Source organism: Pongo pygmaeus, chromosome 21, assembly GCF_028885625.2.
Source record: "Pongo pygmaeus isolate AG05252 chromosome 21, NHGRI_mPonPyg2-v2.0_pri, whole genome shotgun sequence".
NCBI classification, from domain to species: Eukaryota; Metazoa; Chordata; class Mammalia; order Primates; family Hominidae; genus Pongo; species Pongo pygmaeus.
In genome coordinates, this window is record NC_072394.2 from 46243611 (window position 1) to 46260459 (window position 16849).

Consider the following 16849-nt stretch of genomic DNA (forward strand, 5'->3'; position numbering starts at 1 on the left):
AGGTGAGACTGAGGCTCAGAGAGGTCAAGTAGCGTACCCAAGGTTGCACAGCAAGTATACTTGGTGGTCTTGACTGCCATGCTATGCTCCTGCTACTACCTGATGAAGGGTTGGGGGGCCATCTACTCAGGCCTCTTTTACTCTAAGTCTCACCTCTTGACCCCAGTGGCTGGGACTGGACCCAGCTGCAGGGTCTGTCTGTGGTGCCCCCACCTCCAGGGAGTGTCAGAGGCACTAGCACGTTCTTAGATTCTCAGCACAGCTCTGAAGCAAGCACTGGGCCCCATCCCTCCCCCCAGCCCTGAGGGGAGTGTTGAGATGAGAGTTGGCCCCTGTATGCCTGGCACACTGTGTGTACCGCAGCATCACCTCCCTTGACCCCAGACCGTTCTGTTTTCTTTTGCTTGGCAGGCACAGCTCGCTTGTATTGAGCACCCACTGATTGCCGGAGCCAGTGCTTAATGAGTAATTACAGTACCTAACATTGGAGTGCTTGCCGCGTGCCAGGCCCATCACTTGCTACCTAATGTGTAGGCTCTTAGTTGGTCTTTAACAGCCTGTGAGGTGGGTAGTGGACTCATCAACAGTGAGAGCACCTCACGCTCAGAGAGGTTAGGAGACTTGGCCAGGTTCACACAGCCGGTGACCTCCAGGAACAGGAGTTAGACCCTGCTGTCCGGCTCAGAGCTCAGGCTCTTTCCACGATGACCTTCAGCACCTGTTGGGGGAGTTACTGCATGTGTGGAAATCCCATCTTCCCTCCTCTGCTCCGTCCACTTCAGTGGTCGTTGTAGGATGTACTTCTGGTCTACCAGACACTGTCAGTGCTGGGTGCTTCCTGAGTTGGGGTGTGGGCCTGAGGTTGGTCCTGCCCCCAGCTGGCCTCCACCCTTAGGGAACCAGTGAGCTACCCCAGGGAACCAGAACTCGGCTTTAGTGTCTGGGTCCACTCAGAGGCCGGAACCCAGAGATCAAAGTGGAAGCCTCTGTCCAGAAGCTTTTTGGTTTGTGTTGTGATTTATTGGGTAAAGGAGGGAAAACCTGTAGTGACTCACGGGCTTGTTCTAGAAGCTGAGTAACTTTGGGAAGACCGAATCCCCTTAATTCAGCTTCCTTGGTATGAAAGGGAAAGTAATGCTTCCCTAGCAGAATTGTGGGGATTGGAAACAACTTTTGTGAGCTGCCCCAAGGAGGCATCAATGATAAGTGACATCCCATTCACTGCTCTATATTTCGTTCTATAAAAATATCTGCAGGCTGGGTACTGTGGTTCATGCCTGTAATCCCAGCACTTTGGGAGGCTGAGGTGAGAGGATCACATGAGCCCAGGAATTTGAGACCAGCCTGGGTAACATAGTGAAACACAGTCTATAAAAAATGTTTTAAAAAATTAGCTGAAGCCGGGTGCAGTGGCTCACACCTGTCATCCCAGCACTTTGGGAGGCCAAGGCGGTCAGATCACCTGAGGTCGGGAGTTCGAGACCAGCCTGGCCAATATGGACATGGTGGCACACGCCTGTAGTCCCAGCTACTCAGGAGGCTGAGGCAGGAGAATTGCTTGAACCCGGAAGGCGGAGGTTGCAGTGAGCCGAGATTGCGCCACTGCACTACAGCCTGGGCGACAGAGCAAGTCTCTGTCTCAAAAAATAAATAAATAAAAAATTAGCCGAGAATGGTGGTACATGTCTGTAGTCCCAGCTACTCAGGAGGCTGAGGCGGGAGGATCACTTGAACCCAGGAGTTCAAGCCTGCAGTGAGCTGTGATTGTGCTACTGTACTCCAGCGTAGGCAACAGAGTAAAACCCTGTCTCTTTAAAGAAAAAAAGAATCTGAAAATATAGATGTATAGTCATAGAAAACTTTGAGGAAATGCATGAAATATTAATGATTGGTCCTGGGCTGTGGGATCATACTTGACACTTAAATATTTCCCTTAATGAATGAGTCCTCTTGTATTAAGAGCATAGTAATTGCAATTCCTAACCTCCTTCCCTGGACAGGACCCCGATGCTTGGTGTGACCTGAGTAAATTTGACCTCCCTGAGGAACCATCTGCAGAGGACAGTATCAACAACAGCCTAGTGCAGCTGCAAGCATCACATCAGCAGCAGGTCCTGCCACCCCGCCAGCCTGCTGCCCCGGTGCCCAGCGTGACCGAGTACCGCCTGGATGGCCACACCATCTCAGACCTGAGCCGGAGCAGCCGGGGCGAGCTGATCCCCATTTCCCCCAGCACTGAAGTCGGGGGCTCTGGCATTGGCACGCCACCCTCGGTGCTCAAGCGGCAGAGGAAGAGGCGTGTGGCTCTGTCCCCTGTCACTGAGAATAGCACCAGTCTGTCCTTCCTGGATTCCTGTAACAGCCTCACGCCCAAGAGCACACCTGTTAAGACCCTGCCCTTCTCGCCCTCCCAGGTGCGTGGACCCCACTCTGGCTGCTTATTGGGTCGGTACAGACACCTAGTGTTCAGTGCTGGGGCAAGGGTGAGCAAAACCAGACCTGGCTCTGCCCTCATGTAGCTTATGCTCTGGTAGGAAGACCAGTTAACTAAAAAAGGCCCAGAAAATGTGATAATCAGGATGAAAGAGAAGGCTTGTGGTGTTGCATATGTGTATCTAGTTTGGGCAAGTCCAGGAAGACTGCCAGGAGGAGGAGGAGGATGCTGGTAACTGGGTAATGAAGGAGAGGAAGAGAACTGTCGTGTTTGTTCAGTACATGTATGGAACCTATTTCATAGCAGACTTGCCAGCACTGGGGAGCAAAGATGAAGATGATGGGTTGTCCCCAGCACTGGCTGGCCCTGCCTGGTCCTGGGAAGACCTGGGATAGCCAGTGCTGGGGATGGGCTTGTAATGAATTAACCAGAATAGAGTGTGGGAAGTACCATGTGATGGCAATTGCGAAGTCACTGAGAACTCACTCTTCTGGGTGTTGCCCCTGGGTGCTCTGTTAGTAACACACAGAGCCTCGGGAACCGGGATGGGTGCCAGGGTCTCTCCGAGATAGAGGTCGTGGGGGGCACCTGGCCTTCCTGCAGAGAGGTATCTGGGTTGGATCTCCTTGAGCACCTTGACCAAAGGCACAGAAAAAGAAGGGCAGAGTGGATGTGCGGAGTGGTGGGGAGTGGCGCAGGGCCTTGGTGGGCCTAGGTATAACTTAGGGCTTTGGCTGTCATTAGGTCTGTTCTTCCTGTGAGGCTGTGGGAGAGAGCGAGGCCTGAGGTGGCCTGGTGCAGGAGGCGACCCTGTCATCACAGGTCAGGATGGCTAGTGGCATTTTGAGAGAGACCCTGTGTCAGTTTGCTCCAGCTGCTTAACAGAGTACCACAGACTCGGTGGATTCAACAAGAAATTTATCAGCATTGGTTTCTTCTGAGGCCTCTCTCCTTGGCTTGTAGATGCTGTGGCTCCTGTGTCTTCACGTGGTCACCTGTGTCCTAATCTATTGTTTTTTCTTGTAAAACCTCTTATTTTATAATGTTATAAGGATACCAGCTATTGGATTAGGTCCCACTCTAATGACTTTATTTTTTTATTTTTTGAGACAGAGTCTTGCTCTGTTGCCCAGGCTGGAGGCTGGAGTGCAGTGGCACGATCACAGCTCACTGCAATCTCCGCCTTCCAGGTTCAAGCAATTTTCCTGCCTCAGGCTCCTGAGTAGCTGAGATTATAGGCATGAGCCACCAAACCCTTAGTAGAGACAGGGTTTCACCAGGTTGGCCAGACTCGTCTTGAACTCCTGTCCTCAAGTGATCCACCTGCCTCGGCGTCCCAAAGTGCTGGGATTACAGGCATGAGCCACCGCGCCCAGCCTCTAATGACTTTATTTCAACTTACCACTTTATTTTTTATTTCATTTTTTTGAGATGTAGTCTTGCTCTGTTGCTCAGGCTGGAGTGCTGTGGTGTGATCTCAGCTCACTGCAGCCTCCACCTCCCAGGTTCAAACAGTTCTCCCACCTCAGCCTCCCAAGTAGCTGGGATTACAGGTGCCCGCCACCATGGGGTTTCACCATGTTGGCCAGGCTGTAACTTACCACTGTATTTATTTATTTATTTTTTGAGACGGAGTCTTGTTCTGTTGTCGAGTGCAGTAGCGCAATCTCGGCTCACTGCAATGTACGCCTCCTGGGTTCAAGCAAGTCTGCTTCAGACTCTCGAGTAGCTGGGATTACAGGCGCCCACCACCATGCCCAGCTAATTTTTGTATTTTTAGTAGAGATGGGGTTTCACCATGTTGGCCAGGCTGGTCTCAAATGCCTGACTTCAGGTGATCCACCTGCCTCAGCCTCCCAAAGTGCAGGGATTACAGGCGTGAGCCACCGCGCCTGGCCTAACTAACCACTTTAAAGGCCCTATCTCCAGGTATTAATACAGTCCCATTCTGAGGTGCTGAGAGTTGGGACTTCAGGATGTAAATTTGAGGGAGACACAGGTCAGCCTGTAACATGCTGCAAGTGAGGGCTGCTGGCTGGAGAAGGAAGGCAGCAGGTCCCTCATCTACTATTTGGGAAGCTCAGGATGATGGAGCGTGGTGGCCGCCCTACTCCAGAGACCCCATTTAGGGTGGTGACCCTGAGGATTGCAGATGGCTCTCTATTATAGCACCTTCAGGGCAAGGAGGGAAGAGACGGGGGTGCTTCAAAGAATGGATGTTGGCTTAGATCTAGATTTGAGTCTCACTTCTAGCACTCAGTGCAAGACTCAAAACCTCTCTAAGCATTGGTTTTCTTATCTGTAAAAGGGGGATAGTAATAGTGCCTATGTCTCAGGATTTGTGGTAACTGATTGCAATTATTTGTGTGAAGTACTTAGCAATGGCAAGAGAAGGTGCCCTCTAAATGATAACCCCACCGCCACCAGCATCACTACAACTGTCACATGCCTTTTGCCTTCACAGGTCAGTTCAGAGCTAGTTTTATTTCTTCTGAGAAGGAGCCACTCTCCCACAGTTGGCTTCCTGTGCCTTAACTGCGTCGTCAGCACTCGAGTAGAGATGGCAAAAGCTAGGATTAGGGCGACGGAAGCCCAGAGGCCTGTGTGAACCTGCTTGGTGGGCTCCTGGCATGGATCTGTCCTAGTCCTTGTTCTCTGATGTCTGATGGGTCAAGAGGAGACCTCAGTATCAGAGCAGACGTTTTGGGGGAGGGGCTCAAGGATCTCTCCCCATGACCCCCTGAGGTCTCAGGGATACACATGCAGGTCATCGTTTTGTCTTGTTCCCTCTCTCTTTGGCAGTTTCTGAACTTCTGGAACAAACAGGACACATTGGAGCTGGAGAGCCCCTCGCTGACATCCACCCCAGTGTGCAGCCAGAAGGTGGTAGTCACCACACCACTGCACCGGGACAAGACACCCCTGCACCAGAAACATGCTGCGTGAGTGCTGCAGTGCCCCCCACCTTCGCCGTCCTCTCCCTCAGCAACACCAGACCATGGGCCTCAGGACCACTGGTGGCACAGTGGGGAGGGGGCACCCTTGGAATAACACTGAAAACTGTTTTAAGAAAGCCCTCTCCTTTCTGGCCACCACGATTTATCATTTTTATCAATATTGTTTCAGGCTCCACCTTTGCTTTTCCTCATTTGTACTTTTTAATTTGATAGTTTCCTTTTTTGTGATCCTCCTGCCTCAGCCTCCTGAGTAGCTGGGACTCCAGGTGCATGCCACCATGCTCAGCTATACATATATTTTTTTTATATATATATATATATATTTTTTTTTTTTTTTTTTTTTTTTTTTTGGTGAGACGGAGTCTTGCTCTGTTGCCCAGGCTGGAGTGCAATGGCACGATCTTGGCTCACTGCAAGCTCCACCTCCCGGGTTCACGCCATTCTCCTGCCTCAGCCTCCTGAGTAGCTAGGACTACAGGCACCCGCCACCACGTTCGGCTAATTTTTTGTATTTTTAGTAGAGATGGGGTTTCACCATATTAGCCAGGATGGTCTCGATCTCCTGACCTCGTGATCCTCCTGCCTCGGCCTCCCAAAGTGCTAGGATTACAGGCGTGAGCCACCACACCCGGCTAAAATTTTTTTAAGAGGCGAGGTCTTGCTACTTTATCTGGGCTGGTCTTGAACTGGCCTTAAAGTGATCCTCCTGCCACAGCCTCCCAAAACGCTGGGATTACAGGTGTGAGCTACTGCACCTGGCCCTCATTTGATAATTTTGTCTCAGGAATGGAGAGAGTCCAAATTAGCCTGAAAAACATAATCTCTTCCCCTTCCTAAGGTTTCAGGTGCAAATTCGTTGTGTTTGAACAGCCTTATGTGCAGGGCGAAAGTGCCCAGTCCCTCTATCAAGAGTGGAGACTGCATTCCTGTCCTCTGAGCTTACGGAGCACGACGTTTTCTGTCTGGAAGCCTGGACAGGTTGCTTGCCAGTCTGCTTTTATGGAAGTGCTTTTACAATAAGTTTACTTCCTTGGGTCATCATGATTCTAAATTCCAGGTAGAGAGAGTTGCTTAACTATTCCTCTGCTTGATACATTTGCTGGAGGAGGAAATCGCTATTTTGTGATTCAGAAATCAGCTCAGGAATTTTAGCCCTGATAATGATACATAATTTCGGGAAAAGATTTGTGAATCCCTTAGTCAGAAATCAGTCTCCAAAGTCCGGCTCAGTGGCTCACACTTGTAATCCCAGCACTTGGGAGGCTGAGGTGGGAGGATCACTTGAGACTAGGGGTTTAAGACCAGTCTGGGCAATATAGGGAGACCCTGTATGTACAAAAAAAAAAAGTTTTTTTTTTGTCTTTTTTTTTTTTTTTTTGAGATGGAGTCTTGCTTTGTCACCCAGGCTGGAGTGCAGTGGCACAATCTCGGCTCACTGCAACCTCTGCATCCCGGGTTCAAGCAGTTCTCCTGCCTCAGCCTCCTGAGTAGCTGGGATTACAGACACACGCCACCACACCCAGCTAATTTTTGTATTTTTAGTAGAAACAGGGTTTCACCGTGTTGGTCAGGCTGGTCTCAAACTCCTGACCTTGTGATCCACCCGCCTCGGCTTCCTAAAGTGCTGGGATTACATGTGTGAGCCACTGCTCCGGCCAAAAAAATTTTTTTTAATTAGCTGGGCATGGTGGTGTGTGTCTGTAGTCCCAGCTACTCGGGAGGCTTGCTTGAGCCCAGGAGTTTGAAGCTGCAGTGAGCTATGATTGGCTACTGCACTCCAGTAGGTGACAAAGTATGACTCTCTTTCTAGTTTAAAAAAAAAAAAAAAAAAAAAAGAGAAAGAAAAAAGAAATCAGTCTCTAAAGAGTTGATCTAAAGCGTAACTTAGATAGGTGTCGTGAGAAATGATTGTCCGTTCAAACCAGAATCTTGGACTTCGCATCTAAGCCCTTAAACAGAGATGCTGTCACTACAAAAGGCATTGATACTTCTCTTGCTCTCTTTCTTTCTCATCCATGTGGCCTCATTTGCTGCCTCCTTCCAACTCCTTTTTTCTATAGGAAGAAGCATCTCCGGTGCTCTTCATTCCTCTTTAGATCCGTATTTCCATCTGGTTCCTTCTGAAGGCCATCCTTTAACCATGTAGTATGGGCCTGCTGGCGAAGAATTCTAATTTTTATATTTTTTGCTAATTTTTCTATTTTTTTGTAGAGATGGGGTTTCGCTATATTGGCCAGGCTGGTCTCGAACTCCTGACTCAAATGGCCTGCCTTGGCCTCCCAAAGTGCTGGGATTACAGGAGTGAGCTGTAATCCAGCTATTATTCGTTTGTAGAGAGTCTCTTGTTATCCCTCAAATTTGACAGGCTGTATGGTGGTGTGGTATTTCTGTATTTTTTCCCCCCTCGCTTTCATATCAGACTAAAGAATCAAACCTTGAGCTGAGGAAGTGTTTATTTCTTTAGTTTTTCTTTCCCTGTCTGCCCCTTCTCCTACCTTAGGAATTCCTCCATATATAGGCTGGATTGGTCTCTGTCTTTTTCGTCTTCATACGCCTCTTCACCATCTTAAGCCATTTCCTTAACCTTCGGAGAACATGATGGGATTGTTTTCTGATTCACCAGTTTGGTTGTCTCTGATTTCCAACTTGCTGAATTCTCTGATTTACAGAGCTGCATTTTTTATCTCCAAGCAATCTTTTGAATTTCCTTTTCAAGTTAGCCTCCCTGTCTCCCTGAGTTTTCTTTTTGAGACAGTCTTGCTCTGTCCCCAAGGTTGAATACAGTGGTGTGATCATGGCCCACTGCAGTTTCTACCTCCCAGGCTCAAGTGATCCTCCCACCTCAGCCTTCTAACTAGCTGAGACCACAGGTGTGCACCACCATGCCTGGCTAATTTTTTTGTTTTTTTGAGAGACAGGGTCTCACTGTGTTGCCCAGGCTAGTCTTGAACTCTAGGACTCAAGCAATCCTTCCGCCTCGGCCTCCTAAAGTGCTGGCATTACAGGGGTGAGCCACCAGGCCCGGCCTCTCCCTGAGTTTTCTAATGTGTGTATATACACTCTTTTTTTTCTTTTTTCCGAGACAAGGTCTCTCTTAGTCACCCAGGTTGGAGTGCAGTGGTGCAATCATGGCTCACTGCAGCCTCGATTCTGGGCTTGAGTGGTCCTCCTACCATAGCCTCCGGAGTAGTTGGGACTACAAGCACCACCATGGCTGGCTGATTTTTTTATTTTTAGTAGAGATAAAGTCTGTGTTACCCAGGCTGTTCTTTAACTCCTGGCCTCAAGTGATCCTCTCCTGTCAGCCTAACACTAATCCCAGAGTGTTAGGATTACAGGCGTGAACCACTGCCTTTCGCCATGTGTGTGCTCTTAATCCTTGTTGATGCCACGAATTAGAGAGGTTCTGGAATTTTCTCATGTTCCTCAGAAACTCCATATCCCATGGAGATGCTTGAGTGGCTCAGATTCACCCCTGTGAGTTGTGGTTTGAACTGTAAGATGTGTACATTTGATTTGCACTTATCTGTCTTCACTCTTCTTTACAGAGGGGGATCTCTGTGTGTCCCAGATGGGGGATAACAAGGGTTTGGGAAGAGACTGTGGATCCCTGCCTAATCTCTAGGTCCTGAGGAAGGAAGAAAAGAATGGTCTGCATTTGTTCTAGTTTTTTATCTCCCCATGGAGTGGCTGGCCAGCTGCGGGAAGTGGAGGCGGCCAGGCCCCAGGCTGCTGTTTCTAGGAGTTGGCCTCATCACCCAAGTCCCTGGCTACCTGGGGTGTTTCTCTCATCCTCTGAGTGCCCTGGTCATGCCATGAGAGTCAGCCATGGTGGCATCTCCAGGTGACTAAGGTCACATACTAGCACACAAGGGTTCGTGTTTGTGGAACCTGGTATCTTCCTTCAGAGCTGACATTTGCCCACAGCCAGCCTGGCCCAGCCCCATACCACCAGCCCTGGTGCTCTGGGGCGTGAGGTGCCTTTTCTGCCCCCCTGCTCTAGGGCAGGCGGAAATCACCCATGGCGGGTCTACATCTGATACAAGCATCTTACAGTTCTGCTTCTGGACCAGACCATCCTGGGTTTTTCTCTACTCTGCTTAAGGGTTCCCTCCATGTGTCCATCACCTTGGTGAACTCTTGGGAGACCTGGGAAGATGCTGGCCTCACCTCTCGCCCCTCCTTTCCCTCATTGTGCTGCCACCATCCTCACACAGGCTCTCCAGGGAAAGCTGGGCAGGATGGGATCTTCCTGGGTTCCCATCTTGCTCCATGCTCCTCTCAATGTTCCTGAAGTGTGGCCACGGACTGCATTGTTTTCTGGAAAGTCCCAAGTCTGGACCATGACTGAGCAGCATTCTCGGCTATCTGCCACCCGTCTGGGGCTCTGGCCCCTCTTAGACTCCCCTCTCCCTTCTGTTTCCAGCCCCTGACTTTGACCTGCAGGGTGGAGAGAGGGTTGGGAAGAGAACCTGTGCTGGGGCCAAAGGTCGCACTGGGGGAAGGTGGAGCCAGGGCAGCAGAGTGCCTGGCGTCGGCCCCTATCCTGTCACTAGTTCCCCCGTTCTGGCCCCTGGCAGGTTTGTAACCCCAGATCAGAAGTACTCCATGGACAACACTCCCCACACGCCAACCCCGTTCAAGAACGCCCTGGAGAAGTACGGACCCCTGAAGCCCCTGGTACGTGGTGTGGTCGCTGCCGTGGATCTCTGCACAGTGGGATCCCTTCGGTTCATCCAACCATGTTCAGTCCAGAGGACCCTTCCCTCTGAGGTCTCATTTGATTCTTCCTCCTGAGAAGATGCAGAGATCCTGATAGTATAAATGGGGAAGCTGAGGCTGCTCTTTGTCACTTCCTCGGACCGCTCCTGAGCACCTGAGTGTGCAAGCAGGCGCCGGCTGGTGCTGGAGACGTGGTGGTATCCCGTGACACTCAGCCTCAGGATGGGGGAGACTGATGTGAAATACAAATAACTTAAACACTTTCAGGCAAAGATAAGCGCTGGGCCTAGTTCAGAGAAGTGGCAAATTGCTGCTCTGGCCTGTCTTCAGACCAACTCCCAGTTCTCTACAGAGCACTGGAAAGCCCCTCGGGGACGTCTTTCCTGCAGTGTGCAGGCTGCCCTTCTCCTCTACTCTTCTCAGTTGATGGGATGGTTGTGTTTTCTCTATGGAAAAAGGAGTTGGCATCTTGGGCTTTCTGAAACACACAGGTGTTTTAGAAATCAGTGGAGGGTGAGAGAAAGGCATGGTTGTGGAGGCACTGGACTGTGAACAAGGTCTGCAGTGGGTCCCCCTGCTGTTTCTCTCCACTGCGTGGAGCCTCCTATGAAGCCCAAGGTGGCTGGGGGCTGAGGCTTCCCTGGGCCTGCCATGGAACTGATTCTGAGTCAAGCAGACTTTCCACGGACCATGCTACATGAGCCAAGGTGAGGCACTAGTTAGTGCTCCTTTCCTGTTGCAGTGGAGATTCGGCTCCTCTGTACTAAAATATCTGTGTGCTCTCCGAACAGGTGTGAGGGCAAATCTCATGACCTTGGCAGCTGTAATTAAAGTTTGCGGGGGCTTTTCGGATGACTTATGAGGAGTGGCCGTGATTCGCACCTTTCGCTCTTAGTGGCACTCTCCCTCCCCTGTTCTCTGTTGCCTGAAGCTGGAGAGGTCCTTGGAACCCCCGGGCCTGAGAAAGGGAAATGGGTTTGAGAGCCCCCATTAGTGTGGAACAAAGGGTTGAGTGAGCCTGGGCTTTGAGCTGTCGGGGTCCTAATTCAGCAGCTGTGTGACTGTGTGCCAGGCTCTTGATCTCTGAGCCTCTGTTTCTATCTGCTTAAGATGACAGTTATTGCACAGGGCTGTGTGAGGGTTACTGTGCGTCTCTGGGCTGCTCCCAGCCATGGCAGGCCCCTGGGAATCAAGGTCATCAGCTGCTTGTGCAAGGCAGCAGTTAGTGGTTGTGAATGGTGCGTGTGAGATCTGCATCCTGGCGTCAGGCCTCCTTCCTGCCTTACCCAGGACAGCCCAGTTGCAGCTGGGTTGGTCCCACAGTCCCACACACATACAGCCCGAGTGTGGTGCCTCACGTGGACTGCCCCATGCCTACCCACAGCCGCAGACCCCACACCTGGAGGAGGACTTGAAGGAGGTGCTGCGCTCTGAGGCTGGCATCGAACTCATCATCGAGGACGACGTCAGGCCTGAGAAGCAGAAGAGGAAGCCTGGGGTGAGTGGGGTGGGGGTGGGAGAGCCTGGGCAGGGGGAATTGGAGCGGTGGCATGGGGGAGGCGTCTGGGGACAGGTTGTAGAAAGTGAGGTGCTGGGGAGAATGGTGGTGCAGCATGCCCCCTTTACCCCCTTTTCTCATGGTGGTTGTCGAGGAAACTGACAAGATAAGGACAGTGTCTCTGGGACCCTCCCCTGCTCCGCTTTGAAGGATTTACTTACTTATCCAGCATTGTTTTCGGACCCTGCTCAAGTGGGGCTGGGCTGGATGTGGTGGATGGAGTAGTGATTACGACCCAGACTGGATCTCCCCTTAGTGTTCAGGGGGCAGAGACAGATGCTAGACAGACACACCATGACTGAATTCATAGGGTACCAAGGGCCGCAGAAAGGGAGGTTCCAAGGGAATCCTTTGGATGGAGGCGAGGTGGTCGGGATGAGCCAGCCAGGCCAGGCAGTGCCTGGCTGAGTGTCAGGCTGCATGAGCTGGGGGTGGGGGAATGGGTTCAGGTGAGGTGGAGTCTGCAGGGACTCCTGGGCAGGGGGGCAGGGAAGGGACTGTCCCAAGCCTCCATTCTATGCCAGCCTCCCTCCCACTGCATCGTTAGCTTTCATGACAGTGCACGATCCCTTCGAGTCTCCTTGTGCTCCTTTTTCCCAGACTGCTCTCCTCAAGGGAGAGCTGGGAACGGTGGGATGTACAGGGTGTTAGGTAAGGAGGGGAGGTGGGCGGTCAGCCTGGGTGGGACTTGCCCGAGCTGGCACCCCATGTGCAGGTGGAGAGAACTTGGCCTCTGGCCTCCAGGGCCCTCCCTGGCGTCTCCTTGGTGGGGATGGTTGTGAGCTGTAGCAGCCCCTGCTGAGCGCACTGTTGGGTGGAGTGGGGGTGTGACTCTCAGAGCCACTCCCTGGTATCGGAGCAGACCCTGGACCTGCTTCTGTGAGGTGCACGGTTAGGTATGGGGCATTCCTTGTAGTAGATATTGTAGAGGGGCTTGTCCCAAGGGGTTTGTGTTCCCATATTACTGGCCTGTGGGTGGTATTTTAGGTTTTACTGGGATGATTCTCTGCTGGTCCTGTTTGAGGGGCTGTGTCTGGTCCATTCGGGGTGAGAACAGGTCACTTTGTGGTGGAGGTTCATGCTGTGTTCCTGCTCACTGTGGCAGCACCTGGCAGGACAGGGTCTACCTTGGGTAGAGAGTCTAATGGGGCCATGGGGCCTAACTTTCCCAGCCCCCCATTCTTCTGACAGCAGATTCCCACTAGCTGGGCCTTGCTCCAAGTCTGCACTGCAGCAGGGCCTGGTTTTGTGATCATCCGTGGCCATGACCATCCAGGCGCTGACCATGGGGAATCCAGACACTCACCCTAACCCCCTTCTGTCTGCCAACCCCCAGCTGCGGCGGAGCCCCATCAAGAAAGTCCGGAAGTCTCTGGCTCTTGACATTGTGGATGAGGATGTGAAGCTGATGATGTCCACACTGCCCAAGTCTCTATCCTTGGTAAGGCTTCAGCCACCCCCACCCCACTCCAGAGCTGCCCCCAGGAGGATGAGTTCTCCTTGGAAGGCTTCTGCCCCTTGGAACTGTTGAGTTTTGGAGAGGACCCTGAAGGTGGAGTTAGTGTAGTGACCCTCCAACTGGGCTTCTGGAACGCTGGGCTCTGCAGGGAGGGTGGGTCTGGGCACCCACTCCTGGCTTCAGTCAGCAGCTCTGCTTGTCTCTCACAGAAGGTTTTGTTTGGCAGAGTTGTGCCACTAGGACATGTTTTAAAACCATGCATCTGGGTCTCCAGCACCCTCCCAGAGAGGGTCAGTGATGTGTCTTTTTTTTTCCTTTATCTTTTTTTTTTTTTTTTTGAATCGGAGTTTCGCTCCTGTTGCCCAGGCTGAAGTGCAATGGTGCCATCTCGGCTCACCGCAACCTCTGCCTCCTGAGTTCAAGTGGTTCTCCTGCCTCAGCCTCCCAAGTAGTGGGATTACAGGCATGCATCACCATGCCTGGCTAATTTTGTATTTTTAGTAGAGACGGGGTTTCTCCATGTTGGTCAGGCTGGTCTCGAACTCCCGACCTCAGGTGTTCATTCTGCCTCGGCCTCCCAAAGTGCTGGGATTACAGGTGTGAGTCACCGTGTCTGGCCTGGTAATGTGTCTTAAGGTATAGCCAGGCACTTGGACACATCAGCCCTGGGATGGGTGCTATATAGCCCCCAGGCCAGCGCACTTGCTGTGCTGGGTGCTACAGTCAGGGCGACCTCAGAAAGGGGGTTGTTGCCTGTGCAGAGCCTGGGTCCCCAGAAGCTAGGGTGTGCTGCTGATCCCTCTCTGCTCACAATGGGGTGTGTTGGCTTGCCCTGGCTCAGACTGGGGAGGCTGTGAGAGGCATGGCGGCATTATGAACAAAGGTTAAGGGTTGTCTGATCTTCCAAGTAGACTGCTGCCCTCACGGTCCTTGCAGAGAAACCTTGTCCTGGCTAGGGGTCCCCGCCAGGCTGGGGACCTGCAGCCAGGTTACTGCAAAGAAAAAAACGTCACTGCAGGGAGTGAAGAGCACAGATTGAGTCAGGTGGGCCTGGGTTTGAGTTCTGACACTATCACTGCCCTCTGTGATCTTTCAGGTTCCCTGAGCCCCAGTTAAAAGCCTATAAAAGGGGTGCCAAGCCTAAGTCAGGAGGGAACAGTGCCAAGCAGAGCAGAGAGGCTGGAAAGGTGTGGGAGGGGCTTTGTGCAACTCTGCTGTGCTTGGGGTTGAAGCTGTGTCTTTATGATGCTTGTGGATGTTTCTGGTCCCAGGAAAACTAGGAACAGCCTTGGCTCCTCCTGAGGCTTTATGTGACAAAGGCAACATTATTGAGTATGTTATTACTCGATAATGCTCAGTAATTCTCCACATTTATTGATTATGTTATTATGGCCTGGGGGTTGCACGGCACCCATCCCAGGGCTGATGTGCCCCCAAGTACCTGACTGTGCCTCCAGACACATCACTGAATCAGGCTCTGAAACGCACACAAATGTTTCTTTACTTGATTACTTGATTTTTTTTTTTTAAGTAAGAAAGTTCTTTAGAACAAGATTAAGTTCTTTGCTTAATTTTTTTTTTGAGATGGAGTCTCGCTCTGTCTCCCAGGCTGGAGTGCAGTGGTGCGATCTCGGCTCACTGCAAGTTCCACCTCCTCCCAGGTTCACGCCATTCTCCTGCCTCAGCCTCCCAAGTAGCTGGGACTACAGGCACCCACCACCACACCCAGCTAATTTTTGTATTTTTAGTAGAGACAGGGTTTCACCCTGTTGGCCAGGATGGTCTCGATCTCTTGACCTCGTGATCCGCCTACCTCGGCCTCCCAAAGTGCTGGGATTACAGGCGTGAGCCACCGCTCCTGGCCCTTTGCTTAATCTTTTAAGTATAAAGTAAGATTAAGCTCATGTAAACTCCCCATCTGAAAGCAGAAACTGAGGCTTGAAAAAGTGTGTATCCTCTTTCAGGTCTCAGTAGCCAGGTGGTGGTGCTGGGGTGGGATTGCGGGTTTTTTTCTTCCCTCTCACAGCTTCTGGCAAAATGGTGACTCCTTGACTTGGTTTTGGTTTCAGCCGACAACTGCCCCTTCAAACTCTTCCAGCCTCACCCTGTCAGGTATCAAAGAAGACAACAGCCTGCTCAACCAGGGCTTCTTGCAGGCCAAGCCCGAGAAGGCAGCAGTGGCCCAGAAGCCCCGAAGCCAGTTCACGACACCTGCCCCTGTGAGTGCTGGCCATCCCTGGGGGTCCTGCAGTGCCCGCCTTCTTAGCTCAGGGCCGTTGCATAGGCTGTTCCTCTGCCTGGGTGTTCTTCCTGCTACTTCCCGTGGCTGCATTTGCTTAACTTACTCTTCTGATCTCAGTCTCAATGCTGCTTCCTTAGGGGGAAGCCTTCCCTGACCCTACATTCTGTAGAGATACCCCCATTCTGCCATTCTCTCTTTTGTGGCCTGGGTTTCACTTGTAACTAAGTCATTATCCCTGTATTTGGTTTGCTTAGTACATGTCTGTCCTCAGGCAGGGGCTGGCTTCAGGCTGCTGACCTATCTCACTGCTCCTTCTCACCCGCCTCCTGGCTGTGGCTTCTCCTCGAGGCTGGTGCTGCACGGGGCAGGCAGTGCATGACCATGTCTCCTTGTCCAGCTTCCTACTTACAGTTGAGGAAGCCCACAGCCAGGAAGTGACTTGTCCAGGGTCACAGGGAATGTGGAGAGAAAATAAGAAGTCTCTGGCTTCTAGGGTAGGGAGGCTTATAACTCCACCCTGCCCTGGCCAGGATCACCAGGGTCTGTTGGGAACACATAGTCCCTGCCTGGATGGTAACCCTCTTGCCTCCTCCCAGATGTCCAGTGCCTGGAAGACGGTGGCCTGCGGGGGGACCAGGGACCAGCTCTTCATGCAGGAGAAAGCCCGGCAGCTCCTGGGCCGCCTGAAGCCCAGCCACACATCTCGGACCCTCATCTTGTCCTGAGGTTCTGGGGGTGTCACGAGCCCATTCTCATGTTTACAGGGGTTGTGGGGGCGGAGGGGGTCTGTGAATCTGAGAGTCATTCAGGTGACCTCCTGCAGGGAGCCTTCTGCCACCAGCCCCTCCCCAGACTCTCAGGTGGAGGCAACAGGGCCATGCGCTGCCCTGTCGCCGAGCCCAGCTGTGGGCGGCTCCTGGTGCTAACAACAAAGTTCCACTCCCAGGTCTGCCTGGTTCCCTTCCCAAGGCCACAGGGAGCTCAGTCAGCTTCTCCCAAGTCCAGGTCAGGCCTGGCCTCATCTCAGACCCTGTTTAGAATGGGGGATGTGGCCAGGGGTGCTCCTGTGCTCACCCTCTCTTGGTGTATTTTTTTGGAAGAATAAAATTGCCTCTCTCTTTGTGCTGATCTGGACTCTGCCTCTCTACTGGGCTCTGCTCATGGTTCCCTGGTGACCTAGGGGCCTCTTCTGGGATATAGGGACCTGAATGCTCATCCTCAGAGGCCAGCCTTATCAGCACAGCCCAGGCCTGAGCCCTTGACCCTGTTTCCACAGAGGGGCACAGTGAGCTGAGAGCAATTTCTCTCATCTCTGCACCCAGTGGGCATCTCTGCAAAACTCTGAGTACTATTAGCCATGGGGTTGGGTGGGGGTGGGCAGAGACTGGGGGCGGAGGAGGACGATGGGTTGGTGCAGTAGGGCCTTGCCTGGCCCTTGCCTTGGGTGGCTCACCTGCCCACTAACAAGCCTCTGCCT

The 16849-nt window shown here is 52.1% G+C and overlaps 1 protein-coding gene across 4 annotated transcripts in view; it reads left to right on the plus strand.

The window, feature by feature from the left end:
- MYBL2 (MYB proto-oncogene like 2) overlaps positions 1–16501 on the plus strand; it is a 49616-nt gene extending 33115 nt beyond the window's left edge. For all 4 annotated transcript variants that reach the window (XM_063659347.1, XM_054467301.2, XM_063659348.1 and 1 more), the window contains 7 exons: positions 2001–2414; positions 5237–5376; positions 9972–10071; positions 11498–11611; positions 13008–13112; positions 15200–15349; positions 15969–16501. In XM_063659347.1, coding sequence (XP_063515417.1) covers positions 2001–2414; positions 5237–5376; positions 9972–10071; positions 11498–11611; positions 13008–13112; positions 15200–15349; positions 15969–16097 — 1152 coding nt within the window. In that variant the 3' untranslated portion in view covers positions 16098–16501. The remainder of the gene's footprint in view (positions 1–2000; positions 2415–5236; positions 5377–9971; positions 10072–11497; positions 11612–13007; positions 13113–15199; positions 15350–15968) is intronic.
- Positions 16502–16849: the final 348 nt, after the last annotated feature.